This window comes from Chiloscyllium plagiosum, unplaced genomic scaffold (genome assembly GCF_037043375.1).
Source record: "Chiloscyllium plagiosum isolate Xiang-an unplaced genomic scaffold, Cpla_swu_hap1 HiC_scaffold_17, whole genome shotgun sequence".
In the NCBI taxonomy this organism is placed as follows: Eukaryota; Metazoa; Chordata; class Chondrichthyes; order Orectolobiformes; family Hemiscylliidae; genus Chiloscyllium; species Chiloscyllium plagiosum.
In genome coordinates, this window is record NW_028270155.1 from 44766738 (window position 1) to 44789024 (window position 22287).

Sequence of the window (22287 nt, forward strand, 5' to 3'; positions counted from 1 at the left end):
AAGGGATTAAGAGAGGTGGTGAGATCAAGCCAGGGCCTGGGACAATGAGGTACATTAGAGCTCAATAATTGAATCCCAGGGCTGTAGGAAGTCTGCTGTGCTTTAGTTGGAGACAAAACCATAGGGACAAGGTACAGGCCAGGAACAGCACCAGTGTATCATTTCAGACCCTGGATACAACTGCGAGTTGTCATTCATAGAGATGTACAGCACGGAAACAGACTCTTCAGTCCAACTCGTCTATGCTGACCAACCCAATCTAGTCCCACCTGCCAGCACCTGGCCCATATCCCTCCAAACCCTTCCTATTCATATACCCATCCAGATGCCTTTTAAATGTTGCAATTGTACTAGCCTCCACCACTTCCTCTGGCAGCTCATTCCATACATGTACCACCCTCTGCATGAAAAGGTTGCCCCTTAGGTCTCTTTTATATCTTTTCCCTCTCACCCTAAACCTATTATTGCACGCAATATTCCAACAGTGGCCTAACCAATGTCCTGTACAACCACAACATGACCTCCCAACTCCTGTACTCAATACTCTGACCAATAAAGGAAAGTATACCAAATGCCTTCTTCACTATCCTATCTACCTGCAACTCCACTTTCAAGAGCTATGAACCTGCACTCCAAGGTCTCTTTGTTCAGCAACACTCCCGATAATCTTACCATTAAGTGTATAGGTCCTGCTAGGATTTGCTTTCTCAAAATGCAGCACCTCACATTTATCTGCCACTTCTCAGCCCATTGGCCTATCTGTTGTAATCTGAGGTAACCTTCTTTGCTGTCCACTACATCTCCAATTTTGGTGTCATCTGCAAACTTACTAACTGTACCTCTTATGCTCACATCCAAATCATTTATGTAGATAATGAAAAGTAGTGGACCCAGCACCGATCCTTGCAGCACTCCAGTATTTATATTTGGAACCTGGACTGTATGATTTTTATGCTGTTGCTAAGAGATAGAACGTCTTGAAAGTTAGGGTGGATTAAGGATAGATGCTGACGTTATGGTGTGGAGGCAAGATGGAAAGCCACTGGAGGAGATTCACTGGTGATGTCCGTGTGGGTAAGAATGCCATCAGGCAAAGGTACTTTCAATCAGCTCAGCTAAAGAAAGAGACATTTGATAAGGTTGGTGTTGTCAACCACAACTTGCTGAAGGCTGCAAAAAGATCACATTGGCTATAACCATTGTAATGGAAAAAGTTTTCACCATGATTTTTTAGCAAGGTGCTGCATTAGAGGCAGGCAACTGGGGGCATAAATATCCCCCAAGCAAGGGGCACATTACTATTCCAGCACAAAATGCTGACCTGCATTGTGGCAGCACAGAGAAGTTAGATTACCCCAGTAACAAACAATTCAACAGGGTATTTCGGTATTTTTCACTTCCCTCCGGCAAAACTCAGTCTTGTAATAAATCCTATCTAGCAGCTCACCTGAGGAGAATGAAGATTCACCCTCCAAGGCAAACACATTTGAGTGACAGGCATCCCTCGGAATCAGACTTGCATCATTGTAGTCTGCAGCTGAGCATTAAACCACTGGAGCTATCATTGTGTTTTTGAGTTACTGCATGTCCTAATGAGCACCAAAGGATGCCAGATCCTAGTCAGGAAAGACTGCAGAAGCTTCTTCTTCATCTCTTCATTCTCTTCCTGGCTGCCAGCTTGTGCTTCATCCTATGCTATGTCCCACTGACACTTTGTGTTTCATCTGACTGTGTTAACCCTATCTAAATCCACCAATCCATATCAAGTATGTCTGGACTGATCAGCTATTTCATCTGAGTAGCAGATAATTTTTGACACATATTCACATCAGATAACGAACCTATGTTACTTTTTCACACATCCTAGTTAACAGTCCAGAGTTACATCTTTCTCATAGACATTTTCTCTCAGCATTTGCTTGTTCACAACCTCAACACATAGAAAATCAGGGGATGATCAGATCCTGGTAGGCTCGGATGTTTACAGTTATTTTTGAGCATTTACACTGTTCTACTTCTCCAAACTTGCTGTGTTAATTACATTCTTGACCTTTCTCACAATACACTCTACTGTCAGGGTTTGGTCATCAACTGTGATCGTGCGAGACTGCAGCAGACTGCAAATTAAATACCTCCCACAACTCATTACAGGGGGAGCGAAAAGGCAGAAAGCTGAAAAATGTGCCTGTTATACATACATTTGTTCCACACTGTGCTGAAACACACTATTCTCAAATGTACAATTTAGAAGTAAAATAGAATCAATTTGTAAAGACATTGCTCAGAATTGAAAGAATACATATGCAAGCACAAATGGCCTTTGTTAGTTTTAGTCGTTTGAAATAAACTTTAAAGAAAACTGAATATACAATAAATCTGTACCTTCTCCATATGACTGTGTACTTGAGTTCTAATTAATTTGATTCAAACACCTTTAAATAGAGTTGAGGTATTGATCAGCTTTGAATTAATGCTATGGAGGAACAGCTGGAATGGCTGAATAGTCCATCCCTATGTGTCCATTTAGGATTGCAGTTATCTGTCAGTTCATTTGTAAGCTAGTTTGTTACTTCTTTATAATGTTAACAGATTGTTGCGTGCGACGGAATAAATGAACAGCAGATCAGTACTATAGGTGTGAACAGATGATCAGAGAGTTAAGGTGGGAGCTTGACACAGCCTGAGAGATTAATATTCAGATGCAAGTATATGTTTTTATTCACTTTTGCCTACCTATCTTCAAAGTATTCAGGTATTTTAAAAATGGAGTGAAACATGATGGTTCCTATAATTTATCCATTAGCTGCTGATTTGGGCATTTTTAATTCAAAAGTTGTATCTTTCATCAACATTGGTCCAGAATTTGCAGCTACAATGATGAGGTAAGTGTCAGTGTTCACCTTTATTATTACCACTATCAGAAACTGATAAATGTGGCGGCACAGCGACTCAGTGGTTAGCAGGGTCCTGGCTTCGATTCCAGCCTCAGAGTCCAGCCTCAGGTGACTGTGCGGATTTTGCACGTTCTCCCCATATCTGCATGGGTTTCATCCAAGTGCTCCATATTCCTTGCACAATCCAAAGATGTTCGGTGGATTAGCCATGATAAATATAGCGTTATGGGGTTACAGGGATAGGATGGGGGCCTGGGTCTGGGTAGAATGTTCTTCGGAGGGTTGGTGCAGACTCAATGCTGAAGTGCCTCTTTCTACACTATAGGTATTCTATGATAGCAACCTCTGAAGTTGGGTTTTCAGAATCCTCTACTGATGGCCTGGGAGGTACAGGAGAGAAAGCAGGATAAGAGGCTGTTAAAAAAGTAAGGACCACATTGTAGACACCCAAACTATCATCTTTCAGAGTTCCCAAGGGACAGGAGGCATCCCTCTGGATTGAAAAATTGCACACGATCACTCTGCTTTTGAAGAAATGTGAAAGAGGAAAACAGATCAGGTATCCCAACATCTGTAGTGGGGAAACTGAATTCTACAATCAAGGATAGGTAACTGAACACCCCAAAACTTTTCAGTTAATCTGGGAGAGCCAGCATGGATTCATTAGAGGTAGGTCATACCTGACAAACCTCACTGAATCTTTTGAACAGGTGACTAAGGTAGTGGCAGGGAATGTCTACGGGTATTGTTTATATGGACTTCCAGAATTCACTTCCCACTTAACAGACTGTTAATAATGTTCGAAGCCCTTGGAATTGAGGGAAAATTACTGACATTGTCGGGAAACTGGTTGAGTGACAGGCAACAGAAAGTAGGGGTAATGGGTAGGTACTCAAATTGGCAGGATGTGACCAGTTGTGTCCCACAAGAATCAGTGTTCCGGCCTCAATCATTGACATTATTGATTAACAACTTGGATAATGGCAGAGAAATGTATATATCCAAATGTGCCAATGACTCAAAGTTAGGCAGCATTTTAGACAGTTAGATGATCACATAAAATTACAAAGGGATATTGACAGTCTAGGTGAGTGGGCAAAACTGTAGCAAAAAGAGTTCAATGTAAGCAAGTATGAAGCTATCCATTCTGGACCAAAAAGGATGGATATGGGGACTTTAAGAGACCTGAAGATTCAGATGCAGAGGTCTTTAAAATGCCATTAACAGATGCAGAAAATATGCAAGATGGCTAATAGAGTGCTGGGATTTATATAGAGTCATAGAATCCCATCAGTGTGAAAGCACGCCATTTGGCCCATTAAATCCACACCAACCTTCCAAATAGCAGCCCACCTACATCCATCCCCATATCCTATTCCTGTAACCCTAGATCTTCCATGGCTAATCTGCCTAGCCTGCACATCCCTGGACACCATGAGCAATTTAGCATATGGCCAATCCACCTAACTGTGGGAAGAAACCGGAGCACCCAGAGGAAACCCATGCAGACACGGGGAGAATGTGCAAACTTCACAAAGAATGTGGAATTGATCCTGGGTCCATGGCGCTGAAAGGCAGCTGTGCCAATCACTGAGCCACTGTGCTGCTCAATCTGGAGGATTCAGAAGCTACTGTGGTTCCTTTGTTCAAGGAGGACAGTAGGACTTGGACAGGTAATTATAACTGCTGTTCTGGCAGCAACCTTTACAGTCTGTTCCTCTCAGTACTGCCTGTAGAATAGTAAGCATGGTATTGCTCAAATACTGAATGCAAACACAGAGAACAGCACAAGTAGTTTTCATCAAGAATATTGAGAGCTTTGAATTTTGTACAAGCAGATCGATAATGCTGATAGTGACTAAGAATGCATCATTTTATCCCAAATTACAAAAAAATTAAACAGAGCTGTGTCCAATTATCAAATCACATTTTTATTACAGAATATTGTAGATCTCTAACTCAAAGTCTATGACCAATTGATCATTCCAATGAAAATAATTCAAAAGATAGTTTAACTATGCAGTTAATAATGATATTGGCATACAAGTCAACCTGTGGAACCTCAAAATGTCCCTCCAAATAGGAAGCTGACTTAAATACTGCACTTAGAAGTGAAATACTGGCATAATATGAGATTACCATTTTGAATGTCATTTGCTTCTGATGCAATGACTGGGCATATCTTAAACTCCAGTACACTTTCACAAAACATTCCCTGCTTGAACTCTTTGCCCAGCTAAAAGATACCTGTAAGTAAAACATGCATTTGCAAAGAGAAAAACTGAGAATGACTCCAAATATAAGTACAGGCTGTCACAGCTGGAAAGCGGATCAGCTGACATACCTAAAATAGGCAAAAAATTATATTTAAGTTGGGGAAATGGGGACATCTTACATACAGTTAATATCCCACCTTTTCAAAAAATAAGTTAAAGGAAACTGGTAAGAAAGGTATTTCATGAGGGTGGCTGGTGAGTCTTGAACATTATTTGTGGTAGTAGTGGTGGTATCATTATGTTGAGGTGGTGATCCTATAATTTTCAGACGTGAGTCAAGAGGTGTGTTGCAAAAGCATGAAGGCATTATAATCTTGAACATTATTCTTTTAAACGATAGACGCAAAAGCTTTTAAGTTAGTGGGTAGTATGTCATGTGACCTTGTGGCATATTCCATTCCTGGAAGTCCTAAACTGAAGTAAATTTGAGATTGTGGAGAAGATTTGTAGCTCAGGTTGTTGGTTTGCTCACTGAGCTGATGTGTCTGTTCTCAGACGTTTCGACACCATGCTAGGTAACATCATCAGTGAGACTCCAGTGAAGCGTTGGTGTTCTGTCCCACTTATTATTTGTGTGTATTGGTTTGTTGTGGTGGGTGATATCTATTCCAGTTCTATTTCTGAGAGGTTGGTAAATGAGGTCCAAATCAATATGTTTATGAATGGAGTTCTGGTTTGAATGCCAGGACTCTAGGAATTCCTGTGTGTGTCTTTGCTTGGCTTGTCCCAGGATGGATGCGTTGTCCCAGACGATGTTTACATCAATAAACATCACCCTAAACAAAGAAACACTGGCCTCGCTGCTAGACAAACCAGGGATACAAACACCTGACAGCACCAACTCATTGAGCAAGGAAAGCATCCCTCAAACTACTGCACCTGTGCCTCACAACCCACTTTCACCTTCAATGACAAGGTATACAAACAAGCCAATGGGATGCCTATGGGATCACCGATATCAGGACTCTTAGCAAAAGCAATTAGGCATAGGTTAGAACAAACAGCTCAGCCCACTATCCAGCATAACTTTGGGTCTGCTATGTGGATGATAGCTTTATCACGAAACGTGACAAAACTGGAAGAAATCCACAAACACATAAACAACATCCTCACCATATAAAACTCACCAAAGAGGAAGAGAACAATAAACGACTTACCTTCTTGGATGTCATGGGAGAACGAAAAGCCAATTGAGAGGTGAAGACCAGCGTCTACACAAAAGCCACACACACACACTGACCAGCAACCATCCCAATACCTACAAACGGAGCTGTATCAGGACACTAGTTAAACGAGCCAGAAGACACTGCAGTACCCTGGAACTACAAGAAGCCGAGGTAAAACACCTATACAATGTAGTCGGGAACAGCGGGTACCTGATAAGCACAGTCCACCAATTTCTGCACAACGGACCTAAACAGGAAGACACAACACACACAGAGACTCTTGACATCCTGCCATACATCAAAGACATTTCAGAGATGACCACCAGTTTACCCTGCCCCTTGACATCATCATAGCTCACAAACCCACTACCACACTAAAACAACTACTGATGAATTTAAAGGAACCCATACCCACAGCCAGCAGAACAAACGTCACATACAAAATACCTTGCAAAGTCTGCAACAAACATTACATTGGATAGACGGGCAGGAAGCTAGCCACCAGGATACATTAGCACCAACTACCACCAAAAGACATGACCAACTATCACTAGTATCCTTACACACAAACGAAGACAATGCATCCATCCTGATACAGGCCAAACAAAGACACGTGCGGGAATTCCTAGAGATCTGGCATTCAAACTGGAACTCCATGAACAAACATATAGACTTGGACCCCTTTTACCAACCTCTCAGAAACAGAACTGGAAATGATATCACCCACCACAACAAACCAAGACACATAAATAGCAAGTGGGACAGAACACCAATTCTTCACCGGAGGCTCACTGATAATGTTACCTAGCATGGTGACAAAACCTCTGAAAACAAACCCACCAGCTCAGCGAGCAAACTGACAACCTGACTCAAGCGAATACCTAATTACAGTATATACTTGTGTAACAGTCAAATTTGTATAAAAGTCCACCTCAGAATGTTGGCCCAAAAATCACTCTCTTTTCACAGGTTGACACCCGACAATTAACAGAACAATCCACTCTTCCTAATTATCACCCACTTGCCGTTGATGTCAAACCTGCCCTGGTGTAAACCCACTTAATGGAATTACACAATATCCAACACCGAAATGATTTTCAGCTCGTTTTAACTGTGAATGTCAATGTGTTGTCATCTCACTGTTGCACACTGATTCCCGAAAATCCCATTATCTAATATGACAACTACATACAGTAACTAAGGTCAACCAAAGTTACTTGTGAAATTCACACATCTCATTGTTAACAAAGAGGGCTTTAACATTCTAGCCAACCCATCCTTATGCTTCACCATGGATAACAGAGATATTAAACTCAATGGTTGCTGAAAGAATATGAAATGGATATCATTAACTTTTTATTGTATTATGATAGTTCTTCATCTTAAACACAAAGATAATACTGTCCCCAATACCCAAGGTGCAAAAAGCCACAACACAGGATGTTTACTGGCAAACATGCCATCATATTTGGACTCACATGGGTAAGACAATCATATTTATTGTTTTTATTTACTTGTATATTCACGTTGTTAAAGATATTAGGACAAGTTGTTCTGAAACTGAACACCACAAAGGGCACCGTCTGAAAGACCAACTGGAAAGCCATCAAACTAGCTGAAAGTCAACTACACACCAAGGTGAATTAGGAAAGGCCTTAAAGTTGTAGATGGACTCTACTCCAACTGGATCTAACTTCAACTGAAAGTTGACTTCACAGTAAACCAACTATAGGAGTCTTTGCAGTTTACTCTCTGCTTTTACTGACCGCCATTTCAGAAAAGGTATCAGCTCATCTGAGAAACGACATGCCTCCTACAGAAGGGACTGAAATAATTCCCAACTTGTAACTGCAAATTTTCACTTCCTCTGTACCTAAATCTTTGTGCATTTTATAGTGTGTGAGACATAATGTATTTTAAAATTCTGGTACAAGCACACGATAATAAATGGCATGTATTTTTTAATTCACAAAAAAGCTTGTGGCTTGAATCATGTAAATTGGGACAAATCCCTCTGGGAGTCAGAAAACACAATAATCTCGCACACAAAAACACTTTGATCTTGAATAAGAATAAAATACAAGTGCTGCCCATGTCAGATGAAGGAGTATTGAAATGCCAGGGTCAGCAAAACCTAATGGGAGGAGTTAAAGGATCCAAGGGCAATAGTGGGGCTTGGAGGGACTGAGAAAACCAGAGGCTGTGGAAACACTGGAAGGGGTGAGCCACAGTAGAATAATGGTGGTAGTTTGCAGGAATACTGGATAGAGAACAGTAGGTATTGGATGGATCAGCAATGGTGGGAAGTCATAAACAGTAAGGATGGGGGGAGTGAGAGCAGCATCAGGAAATGCCACGGGTAAATTGGGAAACACCTGGTGCTCAGTATTGAATTGTAACCGAAGAAACTCCTCATAGGAATTGTCAAGTACTGATTTGTTGAGTTCAACAAATCTATCCTTCTGTGTTGCTGCACCCCTGTCCTGTAACCAGACCAGAAGTGCTATGCATCTCCTGTTAGTTGCCAAAAGTCACATCCTCAATCATCACCAGGAGCCAGGTTTAAGTGCTTATAGAATCAACAGAGGGAATTTTCACCTTCACCACTTAGGCAGCGAGCCAATTGTTCGCCAAGAATAAAATCTGCCTGATTTTCATTTCCATGTGGGAATATGAAGGTCAGGCAATGACTTCCCCAACTGCAAGTGAAAATTATCTCAACGTGTTGATTTTAATGGGGCTGATTTTCTGAGTTTGCATTCAGAATTAAATTAATTATGTTTTCAATGCCAATTTGGAAAAATAAAATCTACTAAACTCTTTCGCTCCTAGTTTCAAAGAAGCCTGATCAAAATACCAATAGGCAACTGCAGCTTTCACTTTGTATGACTGCTGACCTCTTTCAGGATCCCATAGATTTTCTCAGTAGGTGTCCCCATAGATTATTTGAATGTTTTGGAATGACCAAAAAGGAGGAATTTGGAAGGTTGAAGCCTCTCGATCCAGAATTTCAAACACTTCCCTGCTTGAAGAGAAGTCTGATGCCTGCTGAGCTGTTGGCTCTCAATTGAAAAAAGGCATCAAATCATTTTACACAAAGCTCATACACTATGTAATTCAAACCACCCCCCCTTGGCAGTTAGTTAGTGTTCAAACATTACTGAAGATGATGCTGCTCTTAATTTTTTGAAAGCAGACCTGACTCTGAAAGTGAGGTTTATCCTCAGGAGGGGTGTTGCTGCAAAATTCTGTAAAAGTCTGTGAGGCGTTTCAATTCTGTAATGTCAGCACAGAAAGATGAAGGAACAGGACCACCAATATTATCTCCACTTTCCCATCTGGGAGCTAGATAAAAGAATTCCATAGCACTGCAGGCAAAACAGCACTGACTTTTTACATAGGTTTTGCTTACTGGGGGGTCTCAATAATGTTTCCTGCAAAGAGCACTGGGAGACAGAAGGGGGTCAGATCAAAAGTCCATTTGAAACTAGAGGGGAGGAAGAACATGTGGTGAATCAGTTTTCCAAGCACATACGGGATTATCCCCAGGGAATAGAATTCAAACAACACCATCTGGATGCTCATCTCCTGGGAAAAAGGCCTTAGCAGCTGGACATCTGATTCAGAATGCATCCCCTGTTGGTTGTTAATGGGCCAATGGATATGACCCCGTGCTCCTTGCAGGAAATGGCATCAGGACTCACCCCAATTTTCCTGTGTGACCTGAACTACTACTATACGGTCTCACGAGTCATTCTGAACTGGAAAGATTGTTAAAATGTGATTAGCGGGGTTCAACTATGCAGGAGTAGATTACCGTGAATCATTCAGATATCGTTTAAAAATAAAAGTGAGAAATATCACGCACTGCTAGCGATTCGCTGGCAGCCGCTCACATTGAACTATCAGAGCTTTTAAAATCCTCTATCAACTGACATCATCTGCTGGCACAATGAGTCCATTTGAACTGCTGTTACTCAGCTGATCTGATTGTGCAAGTCCAGTATTTCCACAGCAACCACTCTGAACACAGTATGCTGATAGAAGTGCCAGCTTCATTACCACTACCCATCCCCTTCTGTGGGAGATGCTTTCACCAAAGGTCCGCTATTTAAATGGACTTCTGCAGGGAGGACAAAAAAGGTTCAATGACACACTGCATACTGTAGAGGAGAACAATGATAAATCAAATAACCTTTCAAAATTAAACAGCTTGGTCCTTCTTTAAGAGGAGTAAGACAGCATTTGGTAAATACAAAGTATAAAAAGAATTCATACTTTAAAAACCACATGCCTTGGATTCTTTATAATACTTGAAATGCATTAGAATAATAAAACAAGCAGCTATTGTTAGTAAGACCCATCCCTGCAGGGGTGGCTTACATTATAGCTCCTTTTATATTGCCGGTATGTCACATCAGTACTGCTGGCTCCCAATGCATGGGTCTCATGCAGCCTGCAGCAATCCTAAAGTCATTACTTCAGCTTTTTTTTTGAGGACCTGCAAGAGGAAAGAGGTAGTTAAAGAAATGGCCTTGATGAATTCAACAAGTTTATTTTGGGGCTACCGCCAGATGCACAGGATCTGTGCTCTGGCACTTGGCTCACAAACAGAACAACATAAGCATGTGTATATGCCTTTCAAATAAACAAGATTTGTGAGGAGGTCCATCTTACAATATGTCTTTCAAGCAAATAAACAAACGAGACCAGTGCCAGGATATTTCCATGCTCCAGTTTACATTCTGATTCTTTCTACTGAATAAACAAACTGAATCACTGCCAATCCTTAATAAGGCCCATCTCCATGGATCCAATTTACATATCTCAAACAAACAAACTAGACGAATGCCAGCCCATATTACGGCAAATGTCCTTTGTCATACAATCATGTCTATAAAGATAAGGTTACTTTCGTATGTGATCTGCAGTTTACTTGGCTGTTTTTCTATTGTTTCACATGCTTTTGATTAATTTTTGATCAGTTTTTTTTGGTATCAGGTTGCAGTGCAATGGCACCCCAGGTTGGGATATCAACACACTATATCAATGAATGGGAAATGCTAATCAAATCCCTCCATTTCACTCAATTCCAATCTCCAGCCGAGTCTTTCAAAGAAGAGCAGTGCATTAAAGACACCATTTCAGACATATATATCAGGTGAACAAAGAAGTATAAATTTGTGTGAAAATGCAGGTGTCCAAATACTTGACAACCTATATGGTTAAAATAGTAGTAGAGACTCTAACAGCCTGTCAAAGATGGGGGTATTAATTAAAGAGCATTTAGACACAGGTTTTTAAGGCATAATACACTTAATAAAGTAAACCGATCTCAGATAGTTAGGTACTAGATCCAAACCGGAATAAAAAGGGGTTGCTAGCTAAGGGTGCAATTGAAGAGGTAATGGTTGAAAATGGAAATGGGGTGGACAACTGGAATTAATACCAGTGTGGGTAAAACAGAGCAACAAGCAGCAGTCCAGAGTTGAAAAGAGCGTGAGTAGGGGGCTGAGAGCTGGAGAATACTCTGGCAATAGTATGGAAAGAGACAGTGGGGGGATTTGAAGGATGATGAAATTGAAACTGATCTGCTGAGAATGAGAAGCCAGTTGAGCTTGGTAAGAATTGGGCCGATAGGTGAGTGAGTTAAGATGCAGACACCATGCTCTGGATCAATGGAACTTTACTAAGCATATACGGTGGACAGCCAGCTAGGAAGGAATTCAAAAGATTAACACATTCAGAGATGAAAGGTCTTTTGGAGGCATAGGGAGGGTGCCCTGGCTATGTAGTGGATTTGAGGTTCACAGCTTTGCCCAGGGACAAGCAACATGTAACTGCTGGACTGAGCTTTGCAGATGGCCTGACAGGGTGATGAGATCAGAGAACTGGATGCATGATATTGAGCGGTCTTAAACAAGCTGGTTTTAATCTTGCCAATAATAAAGTGCAAAAAACTCTGATTGGTCTAAAATTGATGCTGGGTGGCAGTGCAGCAGTGGAGTAACAAAAACAAAATCTATTGGACAGCAATCAAAGGATAGAGCCAGTTACCATTGTTATACAAATAATATCTGATTCATTGCTTATTATTGAAGCATAAAATATGAATGAAGGATAGAAAGCTAGGAGCACATTGCAGTTAACCATAACAACATTGGAGAGGAAGCTATTGGGGGAATTGTACCATTGCATTGTGACTAGTACCAATGAAACTGTAGGAGCATAAGACCAACGTGATGGGCAACAAGCCAATCAATAAGGAGAATGGTATAATTGATCCTCTCCAAGATTTCGAGATTTTTGGAGGGCAGTGTTCAAGTCAAGTTCCAATTCCTTCCCTTTTTTTTGGTATTTATATGTTCATATTTTAGCTAAGTGAAAAATACATGCTTTTGTCCATTTCTATTGAAATCCAGAAACCAGAGTCCTAATTTTCAGTACAATGTGGCTTCCAAAGAAATATGTAACTGGTTGAGACTTTTCCTAATGTGGAATGAACTTACTCTCGACAACACCGGAGGACTGGTCCCACATATATATATACTCCCCCTGCCCGTGAAGTTAACTTTATTATCAGTCTATAACTGTTTCTTCTGAACCCACTTCTCTTTTTGTTTCACTTTATATTCCCTGGTGGAACTGTTCTAACAAGAAACCACCAGGTATTACCTGTGCAATATAAATAAATATATTTGGAAAAAAAAATGATGGTCATTAATATTAAAAAGAGAAATAGATTTTTCAGAACTAAGACAATTATAGACTGACAATGAAGTTAACTTGAAAAAGACAAGCAAAGCTAAAACAAAACTTTATGACAGGTGATGATGTCTCACATTATATCAGTGACCCATCCTGATATCCACACTATTTTCTTTTGAAAGTCACACCACTTCCAATGAGTTTACTGTTCATGGGCTGCATAATTGTGTACATCACACCAAGCAGATTTGGAACAGAACCAGAATTGTTCAGGATCATCCACACTCTCAGCCAGCGAAAATATAGCATTGCTTGTTTGAAGTCTGATTACATATAAATGAAAGGTTTTACAAACAATCTGGAATGGCTGTGAGCACAAACAATCTGGAATGATGGCAGCGTGATGGTTCTCCTGTTGAGCATTTGGAAGGGGTGTGAGTAACGCTGCAATGTCGGCAGTATGATAACCCCCACTGAGTATTTGGAATGAATTGTGAATGGCTTTTATGTCTCTCTTTGCCTTTTCTTTCAAGCAGATGGTAATGCAGGGAACCCCAGCTACTCAACACTTTATAAATTAACATGGATGCAGTGGAATAACATTAAATAAGGTGGAATCTGAAATGTTTCATATTTACTGACAATATTCTATAGTTTTGCATCTGCAGGTTATTTGTTGTTAAACCGTGGTTTTGCTTATTCCAAAACGGGCTTTGGCAGAATCCTGTATGTTTTACTTACAAACCCCACTGGAGAGAGCAGTAAGTGAAACAACATTCTGAAATTTCAAATCTGTATCAGACACAGATTGCATCACCAGATGATGTCAGGTTATCTTAGCAATCTTCAGAGAGGACATCACCACCATTAATAACAATAACTGCATTTACGTTGTACCTTGATTGTAAAAAAAAAAACACCCTGAAGGTGCTTCACCAGGGTGACAAAATGACACTCAGTGAAAGGAAGGACTACAAGGAAGGGTGATAAAAAGATCGATCAAAGTGGTATGATCTAAAAGATCTTCAGTGGTGAAAGGGAAGCAATTTCAGGGCACAGAGGTTAGATGGCTAGAATTCAAAAAAGTGAGATGAAGGAACCTGAGAAACAGTGCGTTCTCAAAGGCAATGGGCCTCAACTAGATCATAGACAACTTGAAATGCAATGTCAGTAAGGAATTTGAACAGCAGAAAGACAGCTGGAAATCTGAGGTGTTGGAAGACCAGGAACCAATGTATGTTCTCAAGCCAATGTAAACCAGGGCAGACATGAGCAGGACAAGTGCAGGATTGAACAGCGACAGCTGAATTTACAAGGGTTTGGAGGGTGGAAGATAAGACAGCCTGAAGAGAATGGGACGAGCAAGTGTGGAGTTAAAAAAAAAAGCATGAGGTTTTCTGAAGAAATCTGGCTGAGGTAAGTGTGAAGGTAGGTGATGTCGTAAATGTGGAAGCTGATAGAATTCCTTCAGTGTGGAAAGGCGCTTTGGTCCAACAAATCCACACTGACCCTCCAAAGAGTAACCCACCCAGACCCATTCCCGTACCCTATTATCCGATATTTATCCCTAACTAATGCAACTAACCTAAACATCCCTAAACACTATGAGCAATTTGGCCTGGCGAATTCACCTGACCTGCACATCTTTGAATTATGGGAGGAAACTGGAGCACCCAGAGGAAACCCACACAGACACAGGGAGACTGTCTGTGTGGAGTTTGCACAGTCTCCCGAGGCTGGAATCGAACCTGGGTCATTGGTGCTGTGAGGCAGCAGTGCTAACCACCAAGCCACCATGCTGCCCATTTGCAACAAGCTCGTTGCAGGTGGGATCAGAAGGAGCACCCAGATTCCGAACAATCAGCACAAACATGGTGGGTCAGAAGACCTTTTCTCTACACTGTATAACAATTCAGAGACAGTCTGAGTTAACATGAGGCTTTGGGCAGGATGGGGATGATATTAGTGGCATAGGTATAGAGTGAGAGGAACAACTAATCTGGTCTTCCTGAGGCTTAAATAGTGGAAATTGTAGCTCATCCAGTACTGAATGTCAGAGGAGGAGTCTGACAACATATGGCCACTCTCGGGGCGATAAAAGAGCAGAGTGTCACCACAATACAAGTGGAAAAAATACACAATATCTTCAAAAATACATTGAGAACAAAAATTCAATTCCACAATTTGTAGTGCATCACTTAACTTGTTTAAAACCACATGTTGGGAGTACATTGTTTACATTTTAAAGGAAAAGCATGATCTAAGTTTACATGCTAACCTCATCTCCGTGGAGAAGGAGCACTGCCTTGTACATTCCGAAGGCAAGCTGTCTCTTTAAAGAGATAATGCTAACTACGGTTGAACCAGCTTACACTTATTGTGCAGCTTTAGGTAGTGTGACACAAAAAAATCTCTTTTTCTGTACATCTACAAACTAATATCCGTTAAATAAGTTCCATAAGAATACCAGTGCTTTCATGAATCATAACAATAGTCAAAAGAAAAGCGAAACAAAAAAAAGGTAAAATTGCTTTAAAAAATAAAGACTTCAAAGCACAGACGTGACAAAACTTAAATAAAATATGCTCATTAAAATATATTTGTTGCAGCCTCTTAAGTAAACATAGTAGTTTGTCACCATGATTGACAAGAAGACAGCCTCCATAATTAGTGGTGTTTTAATTCTTTCTCATGAGTTTGAAAGCGAGCAGACTCTTATCCAAAAATGCAGGCACTCCCAGTTGAGACTCTAGCCCAGAGATTGCTTTATATTTGACTGGTGCTACAAATACTGCGTGGTCTTTTTGGCAACATTTGAATTGTTGAATGTCTTAGCAGCTAAACTATTATGAGCTTCACAGCTGCTGCCAAGTGTTTCAATCCATATTAGGATAGAGGTCGAAAATACAGCCACATCTGGTACAAAGCTTCGCAAATGAATTCTGACCTTTCAAGTGCTTCAGAGTTAAAGTTTACCTGGACTTCTAGTGAAGTCATAATCTGGCCAGCTGCCCAATTAAGAGGCTCAAGGCCCCAGCATCAATATCTGCAAATTTATTAGCCCAAAGAACTGGAATAGGGTGGGAATAAAAACAACACCCACAGTTTCTCAATCTAGTGTTTCCAAAAAGAGTCTCTAGCCCAATGGGAAATTTCCTTTTAACAAAGGAAAAATTGCAATGTCAAATTGCAATTTATTTCTCTCCCGTTTTCTCAAAATTCCCAACCAGTGGGCCCATGCAGAGGCTTAATTTGATTCCCAAAGATCATTCTAACTTCATAGCCAGGGATATGCTAACTTAATATTGTACTCAGTCACTGGTGCACCATCTAAAATTATTACTCACCAACAGGAGACAAGCTGATTTCAAATAAAGTAATACCCACACCTCTTCTCCTCCACCACCTCCTCAAAGGCTCTTCTGGTGCAGTGGTAATATCCCTACCTCTGAGCTAGGAGATCCCACCTGCTCCAGGGGTGTGTAATAACATCTCCGAAAGGGTGATTGGAAATTACCACACCTCCTTCTCTACACCATGATCCACCACCCTGGCCCTTCAATCCTCCCACCCGCACTTCCAGCTTCCAAACCAGAATCAGTTCCTGAAGCAGCACTTTCCATGCACTTCGCACAATCTAGTCTACTGCACTCACTTCTCAGTGTGGTCTCCTCTATACTAGGGGAACGAAGCATATACTGGGGGACCATTTCATGGAACACCTGTGCTCTGACCCTGAGATTCCAGTTGCATGCCACTTCAACACCTCACCCTGTTCCCTGGCCAACATCTCTGTGTCAGGCTTGCTGCAGTGCTCCAGCAAAACTCAGCGCAAGCTGGAAAAACAGAACCTCATTTTCTGCTTGGGGGCCCAGCAGCCTTCTGAACTCAAGACTGAGTCCAACAATTTGAGGGCTTGAGCTCTCCCATGTCCTTATCCCAAACCCCACACACCAGACCTTGTTATCACATGGTCTGCTATTACACACAAACCATTGGTAGCTACCAACAGTCCCAAATAATAGCTATTCACCTTCCTAGCCAGATTTTTATCCACTCCTTTGTCTGTCCAACTGTTCTTTTTTCTCTTAGGGCTCTACTCCCACCTATCATTTACTCCTTATATTGTCACACCTCCAATCCTATCTTCTGCATATAAACTAACATTTTTCTAGACACCATCAGTTCTGAGGAAGGGTCACCCAACCTGAAACATTAATTCTGCTTTCTCTCCACAGGTGCTGCCAGACCTACTGCGTTTGTCCAGCAACTTCTGATTTTGTTTCTAATCTCAGTCTAATGTTCTGAGGACTTGGGTTCAAATCCATGACAGATGGTAAAATTTGATTCAATAAAAATCTGGAATAAATCTGCCATCCATACCTGGTCTGGTCTACATACGACTTCAGACCCACAGCAATGTGATTAGTGCTTAATTAGGAATGGGTAGTAATTTCATACTCTAGGTAAACTAATCTAATCTAAATGTTGGCAAAGCCATTGACACCCACATTCCATGAATTAGAGAGGAAACCAGACAGAAACATCAACTAATTACAGTGCCAATAACCTCCTCACAATCTGTGCAGTTTGTAATTAGGACATTGAGATTGGACTTGGAATCTTTAATGCTCAGAAATTTAAAGATCTTTTTATCCAATTAAATGGCATCACAATAAAGAGTTACATAATCTCACCTGGACTGTTAGTGATAAACTTGTAGGTCATATGGGCCAGTGGAATAATAGTGAACATACAGTTATCACCGTTAGTCTCAATGAAGTCATGCCTTGTTATTGCAGTTGGGTCAATATGATGCTCTCGAAAAGGTCTTATAAATGCCTGTATATAAACAAAAGAAAACAAAAAAAAAATTGAAGTGTGGCTTGACTTTTTCTCCAATCTTACAAATATTTTAACCAAATACATCAAAAGTACATCTAAATCACATGTTTTAATGATAACTGCTTGCAGATAAAGGGAAGCTGTTTTACTGTTGCATGAAATCTTTGTAAATATGGTGTAAATTAAATTATGAAGTGTTACAATTATACATTAGGATCGCTGGTCATAAGTTCTGGAAGACCCGATACTCAAAGCTCCAATCACTGAATATTATATTTCCAAATTACACATTGCACCGTATTTGTTGAACATGAGATGTTTGGGCGAAACTTGTTGGCTCAAAACTTTCTGCGTCACTCTAATTGAAAATACTTGGGCAACATTCAAAAGCTAGGAGATTCCTTATTCAGAGCTTGCTTGCTGGAAATGGTCACTAATGCCCTTCTGCAGCAGTTTAAAGGACAAGGATGTACAAACACAAACATGCAATACAGCAGCAAAGGATTTTAAATGGCAGGTGTGTGTAGCAGTAGATATGCCATTACAAATGCGGAAATGTTGGTGATTGAAGTTAAGCTAAGCGACAGGGTTCGGAGCAGATCACTAATAGGAACAGCACAGGGAATGAAGATGGTGGACAGACCTGGACAACAATTCTCCAGAGGAACGACACTCCCATTATGCCATAAGACCTCTACCATTTAATAAAAAGCTTGCTCCTATTGTTATAATTAGTCTAATTCCTCTCGCTACCAACTTTAATTGCCAAATATTCCATGTTTTAGCACTTCTCCCCAGAACACAAGTTCACAGATTTAGAGAGATTTTTAATGAGATGGGGAATCAAGCGTTATAGGGAAAAGGCAGAAAAGTGGAGTTGAGGATTATGGATCAATCATGATCTCATTGAATGATAGAGTAGACCCAATAGACTGTAGGATCAACTTCTGCTCTTTCATCTTATGATCTTATCTAACCACATTCCAACTACTGCTTTTTAATTAGGGTTTGATTGCATATCGAGCAAAATAAATTACTGTTTAACAAGCAATCAATTGGGGAGGATAGGGGATGTTAACCTTTGTGTTTAATAGAATTAACCAGAGAATGTATTTATGCACTTTTATGAATTGATGAATCCTATCACTGAACCTCTTAAATTCTTTCTGAACCAGAAGGTTTATTGCCAGGTAAGGAAGGATGAATATGCTTCTCCGTTTTAAACTTCTTTGTTTTCTGGAACGATTTCTTTTTAGCATAAGATTATACCTCTCGTTAATAAAAATATCAGTACTCAATGTGTATTTTAACAGAAAAGTTGCAGCTAAAAGTTTTCTTGAGGGAAAGAAAGAACAATTGTGTTACTAGCTCATACTGAGAAAAACAAAAAAGTTGCATCAGGAATATACACACACACACACACACACAGACAGACTACAATGATGTCTTGTATCCTCAGCAGCAGCAAATCATTCTATTGCCTTTTGAGGTTTTGATGATCTAATATTTCTTTATAACCAGCTCTCTCCAGTTCATTCCAGCCACAAATCCACCTGCCCTCCTCAATGAAAAGTAGCTCGCTGAAATACTGTTAATTTGTGTATTCCAACATCTGAGTTCCTTGTTCCTGAGCTCTAAAGTTTCAAGGCACGACTGGCCAGCATGCTGCATACAGCACCAGGGACCCGGGTTTGACTCCAGCCTCAGGCAGGTGCATGGGTGGAGTCTGCACATTCTCCCTGTGTCTGCATGGGTTTCTTCTGGGTGCTCTGATTTCCTCCCACAGATGTGCAGATTAGGTACATTAGCCATGGGAAAAATGCAAGGTTACAGATTTGGGGGAGGATTCTGGGTAGGATGCTCTTCAGAGGGTCGGTGTGGATTCGATAGACTGAACAACATAGGGATTCTATGACTTTCTTCTCTGCTATGTGAAATGTATTACACAGGCATAAATCAGAATAGAAGATATGAGATGCTTCATCCTGACTGGTTGGAATATTTTCAGTAGCTTTGGTAAAAATGCTTATTTCAATTCAGATAAGTTTAGTTTAATCCATGTTGGCTTCATGAAGTGTGGCTAACCAACGTGGTCAGCTGATTACTATGGACATTTTAAGTCATTGTCTTCTGTTGGCAAAATATTTATGCCTTGAAGGTCCCAGGTATTAAAACTTGGTGATGGAATGTGGAATTAACCCATCACTATCGTGACAGATGCAATTCTAAATTCTTCTTTTGAATATGGTATGGCAGTGAGAGGGAGGTGGATGAAGGGGACTCCAAATGTTACAAAACATAAAAGCCTGTGTTTGCTGACATGCAAAATGCATTTTTTAAAAAGATCAATAAAAAAAAACCAGCTACACATAAAACTGGAAAGAACTGAATGAAAGAAAAAAAATTATTAAATGCAAAGCAGTATCAAGCAAAGTATCCTTTTAATACCAGCCTTTTTATTGCACATGCACAAAATGAGAAAAAAAAGAAGAGTCCAGTGCAGTCAGTAATTATAGGCAGTTGTTGGCATCAGCAAACATTTCGAACCCAACATAAAAATGTTTGGCATGTATAACTCTGCAACCAAGTAAACTGTAATTTACATATGTGAGCTAAATGTGCACTCTTCCATAATCAGCAACTTTTAAAGTGAAATGTAAGTCACACCAATTACTTGGTTCAGGCCTGTGGTATATGCATCAGTGTTAATAGATGAAAATAATTCAAAGCCCTACTCAAAAATATTGCCTGTCATTTGCTCATGGAATAAGTCGATACAGCCATCGTATAATGAGAGCTTTAAAAAAGCTGTATTAGTGGGGAATCAAATATCGAATGCAAAGTGGTTCATCTTTAATCAAAGTAAAAAACAAATGGTGTGCATTGTCAACTTTGGACAGGGACTCGTACCAGTTTTGTCACTTCAACTGACGCAAAGCCTGAACAGTGGCTACTCAATTGGCAGAGGAAGGATTCAGCAGAAACAAGGGATCAGGAACAACATCAATGAGGATAATAAATGATGAAGAGAGAAGAGGGAGTAAACAAATTGGTCAAGTACAGAGGTCATGTGGTACTCTTGTGCAAAAAAGTTTTCGTCACCTTCTCCCTCACCTTCCTGCTTCGAAATAGAGCATATCCCTTCTGCACCAACTCTCTTTTAATGAATGTATTTACTTTTTAAATGTCACTATGACAAAGAGGTGGCATTCTCCAAGGAAGATTTCAGTTAGCCCCATAAGAAAATACACAATATAAAAAATGATCTATGAGTGCACAAGGGGAAAACTAAAAGAGGAAGAGTTTTGAATACAGCAGAGAGAAAAAAAACCACGTAGAATGAAAAACAAACTGAAAACTACAATGTCACAGGTATTGAGGTATGAAAAGGCCACAATAGAAGAGCAAGTCAGCCCTAGTTTGATCTCTTTTAACAATTCAGAAAAATTATAATCGGAAAATACTCCGCAAGCTAATTTCTGCTTTCAACTAACAAGAGACCACATTCACTTGTGTGAGGAGTCACAAGATAAATACCTCAGAGTTTATGCAGAGATCTGCTCCCAGTTAGTATGTGTATTAGTCTGCCCAATAAACAAGGTCAAATACTGAAAGTTGGTATTCCAAATTCTAAGTAATAACAGCAGTATTCAGATAATTGAAAATGTTACAAGAAGCCAGAAAACATCTTTCACCAGTCCTTTTCAATATATACATTTTTCTCTGGCAGTGAATCGAAGCAAACCACTGCATCTTTTAAGTGAGAACACTTAGTGTAGAGTACAGAAGAAAATAACATTTCTTAATGTCACAATACTTAAAAGTTGAAGTTTTTTTATTCTTTGCTGAAATGTGCATGCCTCTGACAAGGTTTATCCTTTGTGCCCATCCCTAATCGCCTTGAAATGAGTGGCTTCCTCTGCCACTTCAGAGGACAGTTAAAAATCATCCCTATTGCTGTACTCTTGAATTACATGTAAGCCAGACTAGGTAAAATTTCCTTCCTCAAAGGGCATAAATGAACCAACGATAAAGATATTGATTCACTATTGTTAACCATCCAAATCTAGCTTGTTGCATTTCACACACAGCATCATCCTGACAGGTTTGTCACATAATTTAATAATCTATCTCTATCATTATCATTAACTTCAGAAACTGCTATTCTTCAGTCGATATTTACCCAACACTTTGAGTGGAATTTTCGCCAGTCTAGTGTGTGCATGCAATACTGAGACATTTTGGAATATGTGAAGAGAATGAAAAAAAATCTTAGAATCCTGATGTGAAAACATGTTGCAATCTTTCCCCTTAAACCTTAATGGCAACTTCAGAATTGGGCTATTGAGTGGTCTTGTTTCTACGAATACTCAGCAGTACTCCATGTTGTCTTTTTAT

The 22287-nt window shown here is 40.2% G+C and overlaps 1 protein-coding gene across 1 annotated transcript in view; it reads right to left on the reverse strand.

Annotated features, from left to right (window-relative positions):
* Positions 1–22287, reverse strand: part of peds1a (plasmanylethanolamine desaturase 1a) — a 140513-nt gene that overhangs the window by 19405 nt on the left and 98821 nt on the right. Inside the window, exon 4 of the mRNA XM_043706931.2 lies at positions 17742–17886. Within this exon, the coding sequence (XP_043562866.1) occupies positions 17742–17886 (145 nt within the window). The remainder of the gene's footprint in view (positions 1–17741; positions 17887–22287) is intronic.